The sequence below is a fragment of the Carya illinoinensis genome, chromosome 5, assembly GCF_018687715.1.
Source record: "Carya illinoinensis cultivar Pawnee chromosome 5, C.illinoinensisPawnee_v1, whole genome shotgun sequence".
Taxonomy (NCBI): Eukaryota; Viridiplantae; Streptophyta; class Magnoliopsida; order Fagales; family Juglandaceae; genus Carya; species Carya illinoinensis.
The window spans coordinates 41,803,398-41,819,252 of NC_056756.1; the positions used below are offsets into that span (position 1 = coordinate 41,803,398).

At 36.2% G+C, this 15,855-nt stretch overlaps 1 protein-coding gene across 2 annotated transcripts; it reads left to right on the top strand.

Annotated features, from left to right (window-relative positions):
* Nucleotides 1-1,833: 1,833 nt before the first annotated feature.
* LOC122311204 (wall-associated receptor kinase-like 9) lies at nucleotides 1,834-15,094 on the top strand. 2 transcript variants are annotated; one of them, XM_043125645.1, is made up of 4 exons: nucleotides 1,834-2,502; nucleotides 3,161-3,346; nucleotides 11,155-12,366; nucleotides 14,824-15,094. In XM_043125645.1, the coding sequence occupies exon 3, from the start codon at nucleotides 11,427-11,429 to the stop codon at nucleotides 12,357-12,359; it is 933 nt and encodes a 310-aa protein (XP_042981579.1). In that variant the 5' UTR covers nucleotides 1,834-2,502; nucleotides 3,161-3,346; nucleotides 11,155-11,426; the 3' UTR covers nucleotides 12,360-12,366; nucleotides 14,824-15,094. The 2 variants fall into 2 exon arrangements, with proteins under 2 accessions (XP_042981579.1, XP_042981580.1); XM_043125646.1 differs by lacking the exon at nucleotides 11,155-12,366 and having other exon boundaries at nucleotides 14,828-15,094.
* Nucleotides 15,095-15,855: the final 761 nt, after the last annotated feature.

Genomic DNA, 15,855 nt, shown 5'->3' on the forward strand with positions numbered 1-15,855 from the left:
ACACCTGCAATCCTTCTTTCCATAAAAGCCAAATTTTGCCACCAACACCAAGGTTAGAAAAACAATTCTCAAAAGCCAACAAATTTTTCAAACTAGCCAATTGATGATCATCTGCAAAAGGTTCAGCCAACATGATAAATTTTAAGCATAACTTCCTAACCAACTTGCACAATCTTCTCAGAGACGATCTGAGGCCCCGGATATTCCAAAACATCGGAGAACAAATCATAAATTCATGCGAACGAGTTTGCAAGGAACCCAAGTCGAACTTCTGAGCAATCTTCCTCCTTTAGCCAAATTTTTTCCGTTTTGTGTTTCACTATCCGATAGGTATTCTTTACTTTTGCACAATGGTGCCCCACACTCCTTTTCTGGTTCCGACCCACAATCTTCCCTCCCTTCTAATTTCAAAGGAAATAAACACTCTTGGGTCGAGTACCCATCATCCTGAATTTTCTGTGAGGGTCCTGCTATTATTTCATCCACCATCACTGCGTCAACCAAATCCTCAAGCTCGACAGTACCGATTGTATCTATCCTCTCGTGGTCCCCTATAATTTTTCCAGCCTCTGATCTCCGTGGATGGGAGATATCCTCATCACCGACTGTAGTAAACAAATCAACATCATTCAACGTCGACTTAACGATCTGATTTTTTCCTACATTCGGGCTCAACTTACTAGCAGCATCTTCATTCTCACGAACTGTCAAACTCTGATCACTGTGCAAATCCGGGCTGTCTTCAATTAAAACGGCCTCATTTTCGTGCCTCTGGTGCTTCCCCAGTACAACGTCCAGCAGACCAATTTCTGGTGCTTCCTTCACCTCTTTCGGACCACTATGTTCAGTTTCCACTTCTGACTGCAGAACCACTCCTGACCCAGTCTGTACAATTTCTTCCGTAGTTGGTTGATCATCTTGTTGGTCTTTTACTGTTGGCTTCCACACTTGCATCTGTTTTTCCCCTCCTTTCAGCTTTCGGTCCTACACTTTCTTGAAGCCCTCCTTCCATTTACATAGTTTAAAATTATGGCCCTGCATCTTACATCTAGAACAAAAGGCAGGTAAGGTTTCATATACAACTTCAATATACCAACTCTGCTCATGATGAGAAGTACCAATCCAGATGCCATGGACAGGGGTTTTTGAAGCATCCATTTCCAAACAGATTCTAGCCCCATCTGTTTTGGTAGCACATTTGGTTGCGTTATCCCGACGTAGGTAGCGGCCAATCGGAGCCGTAATGCTTTTCAAGTAAGACTCATGATAGAAATTAGGAGGCAAAGCAGGGAGGAAGACCCATACCGGCACTGTTGATGGCTCCTCTTCTTCATTAAACTCTGGGTTCCAATGAAACCCACGGTATGGCACACCGTCGATGTCCGTTGCTTCCCTAGATAGTGCCTTAACGAAGTCACCTTCAGTTGAAAACCGTACAAACACATTGCGCACCCTTCTCATCGCCGAGACCACGGGTTGAAATTCCAGCCCCCATCTACTCCGTATAAATCCCCTAATCACATCCAGAGAAGGCCTTTGCTTGAGGAATTTAAGGACCATAGAAAATCTAAATGGGGTGGCCGATTTCTCAATCTCCTCTTTGGAAAAATCACACAGAACTCGCCATCTATAACTTTCGCCGGGCGAAACGGGATCTCCACCTCCGGTAAGGGCTGCAGTGGTTGCGCCACCATGTCCGTGAATGTCCTTGTCCACCCAGACGGCACCGAAGGTCCAGTGAGACCTCCGGCGATAGCCATACGGCGCGCACGAGAAAACCTAGCTGAAAACAGAGCTAGAGAGAAAAAAGGGTATTTTCGGAACCTCTTAAAAAAACCAATGTGACTTTTATATTATCATGTTGTCACCAACATTTCCATCCAAGGCGAGCTTTAAATCTTGATGTTTATAGCCATTCAATGTTACCAAAACTCGAGTGGTGTGCCTGTGGTTAACAACTCGATCTCTCTCACTTCCCCCACTGTCACAATTTCCAACACCAAAAACAAGCTCGTGGGCATCGGCTGTGACACTTACGCCAACCTCCTTGCTTACCAGAACAATGAACTCTTCTCCCTTGGCTGCAGTTCTACGTGTCAAAGTCTTATGAATGTCGTCAATGGATCTTGCTCTGGGATTGGGTGTTGCCAGGTTGACATCCCAACAGGATTGAAGAGCTATACTGTGGAAGCTCAAAGCTATTACAAACACACAAATGTCTCTGGATTCAATCCATGCAGTTTTGCTTTGTGGCTAGAGAAGATAAGTTCAAATTTTCCTCTAATGATCTTGAAAAAATGCCAGCGCCTGACATATATGATACTTTTCCAATGGTTCTTGATTGGGCAATCGGTAATGAAACATGTGAAACTGCTCGGAGCAAGCCGGATTACGTTTGTGGACAGAACAGCTCATGCTATGATTCCCAAAATGGTGATGGGTACCGTTGCAAGTGCAACAAAGGTTATGAAGGAAATCCATACCTCCATGAAGGTTGCCAAGGTACGTACGTACGCGCGAGTTACTTATAGAACTAGATTCTCATAAATTTTGAGAGAAGTTTCATATAATATAGAATAAAAAGAATATAAAAACTTTGCATGAATTTCAATTATGCATCCTCTTCATCTTGATTATATTAAAAAAGATTATCCTCTCAACAAGAACTTGATCAGGAGACTGGCCAATCTTAGTCGAATCGTGTATTAATATAAAAAAAAAAAAAAAAAAAAAAAAAAAAAAAAAAAAAAAAAAAAAATCTTTACTGAAAATTAATATAGAATGATATAAAAGTTGAATAGTGGAAAAACCAAAGAAACAAGTAATTAATAATATTGGGAAATCAATTACCAATATATGATGAAAAAGTTTATAAAAATTCATGTATAATTTCAAACGATCGAGTATGTTAATTATTTCGGTAACAAAGGCAATAAAATGTGAGGTCTTTTAAATATATGAAATTTTGTTGGGATATATATATAGTTTATTAACAAGACAATTAAATAAATTAGGAGGCAATTCAATAATATTAGAATAGAAAGAAATGCTTAATTCAGAAATTATACGGGTAATAGATCTATATATTGAAATAGTAATTCAAGTCAATTGTTTTAATTTATTTGTTGGGCATTAATTCATACTGCACGTGACGTTTCAGATATTAATGAGTGCCTGCAAGTTCCAAAAGGACCAAAACCTTGCAATGCTACAGCAATATGCACCAACACTGACGGGAGTTTCACATGTACTTGTCCCTACGATTACGTAGGCGATGGACAGATGAACGGAACAGGTTGCAGTCCTAAAGCCAGTGGCCATGCCAAGATTATCATTGCAAAAGTTGGTACGTATTTTTTAAAATATATTTTCTTGCTTGGTAATTTGTTCTGTCACATATATGGGTGGATTGATTTAAATCACGAGAAATATTGCTTAGTTTGTAAAACTTGTTTTATAAAAATAATCTTAAAAATTAACATAATTTCTTGATATGATATATAAAATTGTATTGTAAAATTCTTTTTATTATAAAGTAGATATATATGATGTGTTACATTTAGTTACATCAATTTTAAAACTTATATTTATAACATATATTTATAAACTTAACACTTATGATCTTGAATTAATCTCTCATCTACAGTGCTTAACTTTTATTTGGTTGGAGATTCTTCATATTGACCCTCATATTTTGTTTCTACTTATAATCCAATACTTCTCATCTTAGTAATATTTATCACATTTCATAATATATATATATATATATATATATATATCTATGGTTGATATCATTATAAACTCTCAAGTAATTAAATTAAAAATAATGGTTGAGATTTAAACAATTCTAAATTTTCTTGATTTAATTAGTTTGAAGTCAATTACTTTAGAATTCCAACAAAAATAATATTAAATATAAATTAGGTACACATGTTAAATATATAAATTGAGGGAAAAAAAATTTCAAGAGTCAGGTTTTTGAAAGAAAAGTAGTGGTAAAACTTTTTTTTATTGTTTATTAAAAGCAATGTCTCAAAGATATTTAATTCGATTTTGCTTTCCAAATCGAACCACTTTTGGGACATATATATGCTATTGGTCTACTTGGTCAATATGTGCTCATTTGGAGACATGATGGATGGTGTTTTTGACTTGGGAAGAGTAGAATTTTCCTTGGATAAAGGTTAGGTAGTTGTTTGCAATTTTCCATGAACTGACCCCAAAATTCCTGGATAAGTCATTGTAGAGACATGATCACGGATCCCGCGCTCTGTTCATGTGAGAATAAAATCAAAACGAAAATGCTACTCCTCCCGCTAATAATTCTCGTTGGAAATTATAGCTAAAATTATTTATTTATTATTATTTTTTACTTAATAATTAAATAAATATTTTTTAATAATATTATGAATTTTTTTATCTTAAAAAATATTTAAAAATATTAAAAAATTATATATAAAAAAATTATAAAAATAACTGGCGGGAGCTCCCAATAATGATTGTAGAGCTATCCTTTATCCAAAGGAATGAAGCATCTCTCCCTTAATTTTTGTCCTACTTTTACTGGCTTAGTGCTCTATGGGCCTTCCCTGTTTCATCTCCCACGATTATGCATTATTAAGCTAGGGCACGATTATGTTCACCCTACATTCAGTCTTTCTCGTGAATATCTATATTATTTTCAATTCAATATATATTTGTTTGTTTGTGATATATAGTGATAATCTCGTGCAAGTTATATATATCATCGTGTCCTGTTAGGAAGAAGCACGACCTTTAGTTGTTGTATATAGGCAAATTCATGAGTTCAACGCAAATTAAGGTTTGAGTCTCATGAATGACATGACTACAAGATAATTGCTTATCTGTGATTATTAGTTATTTTTTACTAAATGATTCTTTTCTTATTTCATGTCAAATGAGTCTATTTTGATCACAAATAGTAGTTCTTGTAGTAAATAATTCATCATAAATGTTTGTAATTCTTGTAGTGTGATTTAGATACTAAGGAAATTAATAAGACTTGTGCATAATTAATAATTAGTTGTCCCATGCATTGTCTTGATCCAAATTAGAACAGTTATCATGATCGGTTAATCACTTACTACAATCTGTAAAATTCAACTTCATTTTCGTGCTCCAAGCACACAATTAATACCCCATTTATGTTTGGGGCAAATGGAAATTTAAGGATTAATTAATGTATATTATAAGATGGTCAATATCTATATATGCAGTTTATATATTAAAGTTATATATATGCGTCGTGTATGCACTCGGTCCTAATCTTTTATTCCTCTTTTGGAAAATGGAGCCAAAAATGACTTATAAACCGTTCTCATTTTGTTATTTCGATTCATTCTTGTAAGAATTATAGGAGAAGAAGCACAAAAAGAAACAGAGTAGAATTGCTGTAAAAGCTGTTGCATGAATCGTATTTCATTTTGTAAACTTTTCACATGATGCTGTTGCTTTACACAGGAGTGGAAGCAAAACAAATCCTAACTAACCAAAGAATATTCTGACGCTATACAGCTAGCTTAACAACCTGTAAATTTACATAATGGTACAAAGAAATTTTAGCTATGAATTGGACTATTTAGTAAATTTCCAAAATAATTATCATATGAGGTGTGTCCATCTGGTGTAGAATCTGACTGCATATCAGCACCACGAGTTGCTACATTTGTATGAGATAAGCTGATGTTGGACTGCTCTAATACCCCCCCTTGGCGGGCAAGATGGAGAGTAGATGTTAGCTACTCCCATCTTGGAGATATGTGAGTAGAGTAAATGAGAGGGCAGTGACTTGGTAAACATATCGGCAAGTTGCAACTGTGTAGGAACATGAGCAGTCTGGAGTGTGCCTTCTTGTATCTTGTCCCTTATAAGATGACAATCCACTTCAATGTGTTTTGTCCTTTCATGGAACACCAGATTAGATGCAATATGCAAAGCGGCTTGATTGTCACAAAATAACTCAGCTGCTTGAGAATGAGGAATGGTAAGATCAGTCAACAATTGTCTTAGCCAAGTGAGTTCAGTAGATATGGAAGCCATAGCCCGGTATTCAGCCTCGGCAGAGGATCGGGATACAACATTCTGTTTCTTGGACCTCCAAGAAATGAGAGATTGTCCTAAGAAAATGTAAAACCCAGTTACAGACCTGCGAGTGTCTGGGCAAGAAGCCCAGTCCGAAATCAGAGTATCCAATGAGTTGAATAGAAGAATCAACAGTTAAGAGGATGCCTTGGCCAAGAGCATTTTTGAGATAGCAGAGCACTCTGTGAGCTGCAGCAAGGTGAGTAGTTGAAGGGCAATCCATGTATTGACTTAGAACTTGAATAGGATAGCTGATGTCAGGTCTAGTGAGGGTAAGATAAAGCAATCTACCAATGAGTTGGCGATAAGGGGTGGGATCAGACAAAGGGGTTCCAGATGTTTTGGTTAATTTGTGGTTCTGATCCATAGGGAGTTTAAGTGGTTTGGAAGCAAGATTACCAGTATCGGCCAAAAGATCAAGTGTGTATTTCCGTTGACAAAGATGAATTCCTGTGAGAGAACGAGCCACTTTAATGCCTAGAAAATACTTCAGTGAACCGAGATCTTTAATGCGAAAATGGGTGTTCAAAAAATTTCTGAGAAGGGAAATGGATGTAAGAGAGCTGCTAGCAACTACTATGTCATTGATATAGACAAGGACTGCTGTGAAATCAGTGGCAGTGATACAAATAAAAAGGCTATAATCAGCCTTAGACTGTTTGAAACCAAAACTGATCAAGGATTGAGAGAACTTATCATACCACTACTGTGAGGCCTGTTTAAGGCCATATAAACTTTTGAGCAGTCTACAAACTTGTCCAGGTTGACCTTTAGTGTATCCCGGTGGTTTCTTCATATATATTTCTTCATGTAAATCCCCATTAAGAAACGAATTATTAACGTCAAACTGTTGTGAGTGCCATCCTTTAATGGCAGCCAAGGCAAGCAAGGTTCGGACTGTAACAATCTTAACAACTGGGGAAAAAGTTTCATGATAATCCACTCCCTCTTGCTGAGTAAAACTGCGAGCAACTAAGCGTGCTTTCTTCCTTTCAACTGTACCATTAGAATGGTATTTAGTTTTATACACATACTTGCAATCAATTGGAGACTTTCCAGGAGGTAAATCTGTAAGGACCCAGGTCTTGTTGAGCTCTAAAGCATCAATTTCAGCTTCCATTGCTTTGCACCAATCAGAATCCTTGGCAGCTTGTTTAAAAGATTGTGGGTCTTGTTGTGAAGAAATGGTAGAAGAAAATAAAGCAAATGAAGGTGATAAACGTGCATAAGAAATAGAAGAAGATAAAGGAAAATGAATACCTGGATGAGCTGATGCCATGTCCACAGGTTGGTTGGATGAGATGGAACTAACTTGTTAACAATGAAAATCCTGTAAATATTTAGGAGTTGTCCTTGCACGTGTTGATCTACGAAGGGGGGACTAGATGAAATAGCTGGGCAGGATAAGAGAGAAGAAGCTGTAGGAGGTGAAGGTGCATGTGATGGTATAGGTGATGAAGGTGGAGAGGACATGTCAGATGTGATGTTAGGAAAAATTGTGTGAGGAGAGGAAGAAGATTGTAATGGGACAGGTTGTATGGGATAAGGAGAGCGTAGAGTTAAGGGAAGAGAAGGGGATGTAGGGCGGTTGGTTGATGAAAGGGAAAAATATGTTCATGGATGTAACATCCCAAGAGAAGAAGATAGACTTGGTATTGAGATCAAGCAATTTGTAGCCTTTTATACCAAAGGGGTAACCGAGGAAAACGAAATGCCGACCTCTTGGATCAAATTTTTGGCGATTGTGGAAGATAGTGGAAGCAAAACAAAGACATCCCAATATTCTCATGTGAGAGTATGTAGGAAGCTTGTTAAACAAGAGCTGAAATGGTGTTTTATTTGAAAGTAAAGGACTAGGAATGCGATTAATAATGTAAGCAGCTGTAAGAATGCAATCTGTCCAATACAAAAGAGGAAGGTTGGATTGAATTTTTAAAGCTCGGGCAATGCTTAATAAATGCTGGTGTTTACGTTCAGCCTTGCCATTTTGTTGTGGAGTTTCCACACAAGTTCGTTAATGAATAATGCCACGGTTATTAAAGAATTCGGTCATTTGAAATTCAAGACCATTATCACTGCGAAGAATTTGAACTTTGGTGTGAAATTAAGTGTTAACCAGATTGCAAAAAGCCTCGATACATTTTCTGGTATCAGATTTGTTTTTAAGCAAATATACCCAAGTACTCCGAGAATAGTCATCAACGATTGTTAAAAAATATTTAGTGTCATCATACGCTGTAATAGAATGGGGTCCCCATATATCACAGTGTATGAGTTCAAAAATAGCTTTACTTTGATGAGTACTATCAAGAAATGGAAATCGATGAAGCTTTGCAAGTGGGCAAACAAGACAAAGATTTTTATCAGAAACAGTAGAAATATGAGTACTAATGCAAGGATCTTTGATATCATGTATTTTGGAAGTGGGAGTGTGACCCAATCTACAATGCCAGAGATCAGAGATCAGATTCACATCCTTGAAAATTGCTGAAACAGAAATATTTTTGTGTAATGAAATGGAAAAGTGGTCGAAAAGAGCTGTAGAAGGAACTTGAGCAGGAATCAGATTGTAAAGTCCAGCTTTCATCTCACCCATGCCAATCGTGGTCCATGACAAAAGGTCCTGAATAAAACAAAATTAGGAAAGGAAAAGAACACAACAAGAAAAAGAGTTGATTAGTTATTTGACAGAAATCAAATTGAAGTGGAATGAAGGAACACATAAAACATTGTGCAAGGTTAATTTCAGGTTGATATGGACAGTACCAATGTGGGAGACAGGGGCTGTTTGGCCATTGGGTAACTTAACAACAAATGAAACAGAAGATGTTATGGAAGAAAAGAAGGAGGCACTACAGATCATATGATCTGTAGCTCCAGTGTCAATTAACCAAGGAGTGTTTGTGTGTGAAGACAAGAAGATACCATTCATGGTGGGTGGGTGTGAACAATCTGCTTGAACATTATTGACAGCATGCGTAGCAATGGAGGCCTCCGTTGGGTGCAAGAGAGCCAATAATTTCTGGTATTAATCCTTAGTGAGGGTCATCTTGTCATCTGAAATTTTTGCTTCTTGTTCAAGAGAGGACATGTTAGCAGATGAATTATACTACTTAGTTTTTCCATGAAACTTGTGGCCTGGTGTATACCCTTGTAGTTTATAGCACTTTGTGGCTATATGTCCTGTCATATGACAGTGAGTGCAGGTTGGGGGTTGAGCATTTCCAGCTTTGAAACAAACATCAAGAGTGTGGCCTTGAAGTTTACAATGGGTACAAAATGGTCTGTCTTGTTTGAATGATTGGGGAGATTTGGGTATGGATTTGTATGGTAAGTAAGGCCGGTTAACAGCAAGTGCCATAGATTCAGTAGAAGGAAGATTAGGCACCATGAGGTGTTGCATTTCCTGCTATTGAACCATAGAAAAAATTTTATTTACGGGAGCTAAGGGGTCTAAGATCATAATCTGGTCACGGGTGGCATTGAAAGAATCATTAAGGCCCATAAGAAATTGGATTATACAATCTCTTTGATATCGATCAAGAAGAACAGCTAATTTGCCACAAGTACAGTCAGGCAATGGATCATACATAAGAAGCTCACCCCATAGAGTCTTAAGTTTACCAAAATAAATAGAAATAGAATCATTATCCTGATTCAAACCTGTTAAGGCCTTCTTATGTTGAAAGATGTGGTGACCATTCGATTGAGTGAATCGTTCTTGGAGTTCTTTCCAAATTTGAGCAGCATCATCCACCAAAGTAATGCTGGATTTTAGAGAGGGATTTATGGAGTTATGCAACCAGGAGACCACTAGGTCATTACATCTCTCCCATGCATCAAAAATGGGGTCTGAGGTTGATTTTGGTTTAGAAAAAGTGTCATTAATAAAACCAAGTTTATTTTTGGCACGGAGGGCCCTGCACATTGCTCTTGACCAAGTAGTGTAGTTATCGGAAGTGAGGAGGTTAGGGACTAAGGGAAGAGATGGATTATCTCCATGGTCTAGTCGGTAAGGATTGATTGGGTTGGAGAAATCTAAAAAGGGGGATTCGGATTTGTTGGAAACTTCATCAGCCATTGAAAAAAAAAATCAATTCTTACTCTATATCGAGCTCTGGTACCATGTAAGAATTATAGGAGAAGAAGCACAAAAAGAAACAGAGCAGAATTGCTGAAAAAGCTGTTGCATGAATCGTATTTCATTTTGTAAGCTTTTCACATGATGCTGTTGCTTTATACAGGAGAGGAAGCAAAACAAATCCTAACTAACCAAAGAATATTCTGACGCTGTACAGCTAGCTTAACAACATGTAAATTTACATAATGGTACAAAGAAATCTTAGCTATGAATTAGACTATTTAGTAAATTTTCAGAATAATTATCATATGAGGTGTGTTCATCTGGTATAGAATCTGACTACATATCAGCACCACGAGTTGCTGCATTTGTATGAGATAAGCTGATGTTGGACTGCTCTAATAGTTCTTGTTGATTTATAATTGTTTCCGACGTCTATACTGCAATTTTTTTTTTTTAGAAATACTTATGCCACATTTTTAAAGAACTCATAGAATTTAGGTTGTTGATGTTAGCTTTTAATCAATAGAAGTTACATATTTGTTGTTGAGTAATGTTATATACAGATTTATGGTGTGCAAATTCCGCATATTTTTTTAATTAAAAAAAAAGTGGAATCCACCATTAAAAAAATTTCCATATGGGTTTTATGAAAATTAAGAAAATTAATTTACTAATACTAATTGTCTAAAGAGTTGTCTTGAGTATAATCGGTCTTGAGATTAATAAATAGATCAATTATCCAACCCGAAAGCTATATTCTTTTTCAGTTTAATGATCATTCATCTTTTGGAGTACTTCTAATTCAATTTTATGTGAACCTGTTTTTGGCACAACATAGTTCATCTAGCAATATTCTAGCATCCATAGAAATGTCCATCTAGTACTCAATGTTCCTAATAAGCCATTTTATTATTTTACCATTAATACTACTGCAATGAATAATCTTTCTATTTCATTGGGTCAAATAGGTGTTAGCACGAGCCTCGGTGTCTTATTTCTTATTTTCGGTGGATGGTGGTCATACAAAGTGATAAAGAAAAAGATGAGGATTAAACGCAAGGAGAAGTTCTTCAAACGAAATGGTGGACTACTACTATAACAACAACTATTTACAAACACGAACAAAGTAAATGTTGAGAACACCAAATTGTTTAATTCAAAGGAATTGGAGAAGGCCACTGATGATTATAGTGCGGATAGAATAATTGGACATGGTGGACAAGGCACCGTTTACAAAGGTATGTTGGCTGATGGAAGAATTGTTGCAATAAAAAAGTCCAACATAATAGATGAAGATAAACTTCAAGAATTCATAAATGAAGTTGTGATTCTTCCACAAATTAATCACAGGAATGTGGTTAAGATGCTTGGCTGTTGTTTGGAGACAGAAGTTCCGCTTCTGGTTTATGAATTCATTCCTAATGGAACTCTCGCCCAATATCTCAATGGCCAAAGTGAGGAAGTTCCACCAACATGGGATATGCGTTTACGCATTGCTATAGAAGTTGCGGGGGCTATTTTCTACTTGCATTCAGCAGCTTCTTCACCCATTTATCATCGTGATATTAAGTCTACAAACATCCTCTTAGATGAGAAGTATAGAGCAAAAGTAGCAGATTTCGGAATTTCAAGATCTGTTGCTATTGATCAAACTCATCTAAGCACATTAGTACATGGAACTTTTGGATATGTAGACCCTGAGTATTTTCGATCAAGCCAGTTTACAGATAAAAGTGACTTTTATAGTTTTGGTGTTGTTCTTGCTGAGCTCTTGACCAGAGAAAAAGCTATCTTATCATCAAGAACTAGAGATACCAAAAGTTTAGCTGCATTTTTTGTTAGTTCGATGGAAGGGAACAATTTGTTTGACATCCTTGATAATCAAGTTTTGAAGGAAGCGGAAAAAGAAAAAATCATTGCAGTTGCAAACCTTGTGAAAAGATGCTTGAACTTGAATGGAAAGGAACGACCTTCAATGAGAGAAGTTGCAATGGAATTGGAGGCCAACCAAATCTCGCCAAAAGTTTCTAACCCTCAAGGGGAATATAGAGAGATTGAAGATATCAAAACTGAAATATCCAAGCAATATGACATTTCTATATCAACATCACGTATGGATGGTATACTTGTGACCTCATCTTCAGATTCACAGCCATTAATATTATCTTCTTAATCATCAGGTGAGGTTGCACCTTGATTTATGTTGTATTGTTTGTTTAATTTCATCTTGTAAGACCCTAATTTGCACTTCTCATTGTTTCACAAAGATACTCTTATATATGGTAGTATAAAGCATAAACATCTACTTTTCTTTTCGGTTTCATAAGCATCTATTTTTATGTACGAATAAAATGGTTCCTCAAGATGCATTAGGATCTAATCTCCACTTAGGAGGAAAAAAAGAAGAAGATCAAAGAACTAAAACATATCCTCCATATTAGTTTCTACTGCAGTTTGGAGTTAATAGCAAAAGAAGAAATCAGCTTTTCTTTATATTGATCTTTAATAACCCACCTTTGAGTTTTTTTCACCTTTTAAATCTTGTCAAATGAAGATTGTCAACCTGCTGAAAGCCACAAAACTCTTGGCATAGTAGGCTTCACAAATTTAGACCATTTTCTTCATGATCAAAGGATCAAAGAAAGTTTCAAGCTTCATGAACATCTTGGTTTATAAAGAAGACCATTAGTCTCAGGTGACCATTGATCGCTTGAATGTTTATCTACTATTACAAGTTCTATTGCTTAATTTGGTGCGGTGCATTAGATGTGTGGCACTAGGCTTAAAACGTGTTTTCGCTTCTTTTCGTTCTCTGTAGGGCTTTTTTTGCTCTCTCACACAATATGCACGCACTTGACAATTGTTCTCTCTCAAAATATGCTGAAAAGTCGTACAAAACAAGTCAAATACAACATATTTATAGTAAACGGCACTGGAAACCCTAATCTAGCAAAAATTACGTTCTTCACTAGAGCAATGTGTCAAGCGCGCCTCGAGTGAACAACCAATGAACAATGGCTCGAGCAGGATGTCGAGTATGGCTTGACAGAACACTAGGGTTTATGTCTCGCTTGAGCCTACTGTCGAGCGAACTCACGAGTTGAGCTTCATTTGAGTGAACTCTCTTTTTCTCAATTTTCTGCTCACAAACTAGTCTCCACAGGCACCCGAACAAAAGGGTTAGTCTATCAATGGTTAAAAGCCCAACATTTGATCGAAAAACACTAGAATTATTGAATACTAGATTGGTTCAAGGTTCCAAAAAATGGTTCGATTCATTTTCAGGTCGAGTCAAATTGAATCAGTCAAAAACCAAACTAATTTTAGTGACCTTTTTAAATGAACCACTTCAATCAATCGATTTAATATGATTTAGATCGATTCAAGCTCATTTTGGACCAATTCTAACTAATTCAAAACTATATTTATTTTTAAGTTGTCCAACAACTTATTTTTTTTAAATGTTTTGTACAAATATATAATAGAACTAAACATATATTAAGTTGTTCATCATTATATTCAATAAGCATCGTAGAAAACTTGAAAGATAAAACATGTACTTCTTTATTTTCTTTAGATAAAAAAAAAAAAAAATAGAGATGAATGAGTATTTTGTATTAAATTTGTGGTTGTGCATAAAATAACACATTTGCCATTTGTTTATAACGTAATGGTTTTTATCTTCTTAGTATGTAATATCTCATTTTTACGTGTATTTTTAATGAATGATTATTTAAATAATTATAAATATTAGTTTTCTTGTTTTAAATTTAATGTGATATTTGTTGGATTTATTTTATGGTTTTTAAGTTGTGCAATTTATTTTAAAAAGGCTTTCTTGATTTTATTTATTATTTTGCATTTAAATTGCTCTTTGCTTTAATTTATTTTATTTTATTTTTTGGGCTTTAAATATTTTATTTTATTTATGTTTAGTTGTAGTTTTTTTATTGTTTTTATTTAATTTTATTGGATCTTTTTTCTCTATATTTCGGACTGGGGTCTTCCAAGTGGGGTTTACTCTTGTTTTTGGGCCAAAATCTTCTCAATTTGGGCCTAGCCAGTCTCACTTAAGCCCAGCCCTCTCCCCTTCACTAAACGGCGTCGTTTGGCATGCCTTAGGGCTTCTTCTTCTTCTTTCCTTTCTTTCCTTCCCAGCGTCGACCGCTTCCCCTTCTTCTTCATCTTCATTTCCTTTTCTTCTTCTTCCTCCTTCGATTGCTGCTGTTTTTCCTTTCTTCTTCTCTTCATTTCTTTCGGTTTTATCTCATTTCTTCACTTCTTGTTGCGCCGATTGATCTTCTTCACCCTGGGAATTTTTCTGCATTGTCTTCAATCTTTGAGCCGAACTCCTCCTCCATTTTCGTTTAGGTATGTACCTACATTTTCATCTTCAAACTTTCTTTTTCCAGTTGCTGTGAAACTGTGCACTTCTATTTCCTTTTCTTGTATTTTATTTCATGCACGTACGACTTGTATTTTTATTCTTTATATATCAGCCTCATAAATTCAAAATAAATTACGTCTATTTATGCTAAAATTTGATTTTTTTTCTTATAAGTATTTTAAATGCTGTTCTTTATGGAGTTATTACGTACCTTCATTTGGAGAGCCTGTTATGATTTACTTCCCACCAGACAGATCGAATCTGCATAAAAAGAAAGGTGGTGGAGAGACCCTGGTGTTCTATTTGTGAAACGCTTGAAGAAATAGCAATACATGCACTTTGGTCATGCTCTGCTGCTAGTGATATATGGGGAGACAATAACAGTCCTCTTAAGAAATGGTACTCTACTTTTTTTTATGTCTGGGAACTGTGGCAGAATTTGAGTACAAATCTGAAGTTGGGAGACCTAGAATATGTGGTTATTGTTATAAGATATATGGACTAGAAGGAATGCTGTTACATTTTATAACAAGTTTGATCGACCAGAGACTATGCTTCAGAGGGCTATTAAGAGTTTGGAAGCATATCCCTCTGTCCAACAACCTGGTCAAGACCATAATGTAAATGCAGTTCTGGCAATGAGGGGAGTTAGGCAATGGAGGAAACCATCTGAGCATTGTATGAAAGCTAATTGGGATGCTGCTGTGGACGTTAAGTCCAAGATCACAGGGTTAGGAATAATTATAAGAGATGCTGAAGGTGAGGTTCAAGCTTCTTTTGTCTGCAGCATTAAAGCTTGTTTTGAAGGGCGATGGATCTCTGTGCTGATCTAGGCTTCTCCTATGTCATTTTTTAAGGGGGCTGTCAGGAGATTATTCAGGCTACCAATGCACAACAAGAGACTTGGACAGCAGCGAGATCTTTGATCTATGATATCAAAAGTGTGTTGAAGACCAGATTGGGATGGAAAGTTTCCTTCAGCTATAGGGAAACAAATCAGGCTGCTTACAAGTTATCAAAATTAGCTATTTCTATGTCAGATGAGCATATTTGGATGGTTGAATGCTCCATGCATATACTGGATGTGGTGTTTAAACAGAAAGATTGTAATGATTGAATCTTAATATATGCAGTTTCTCTGGTTTGCTTTAAAAAAAAATATATTCTTACGACGTGTAAGAAGATCAACATCAATATTGTTAATGAATGTAGTAAAGCAATAAACAGAAAGAATACCATGATTCCCCATCAATTCCCAACCGGATGCCTAGTCCAATAGCCA

Bases quoted from the DNA above. Each gene is read 5' to 3' on its own strand.
- LOC122311204 (XM_043125645.1), top strand. From the start codon at position 11,427: ATGTTGGCTGATGGAAGAATTGTTGCAATAAAAAAGTCCAACATAATA.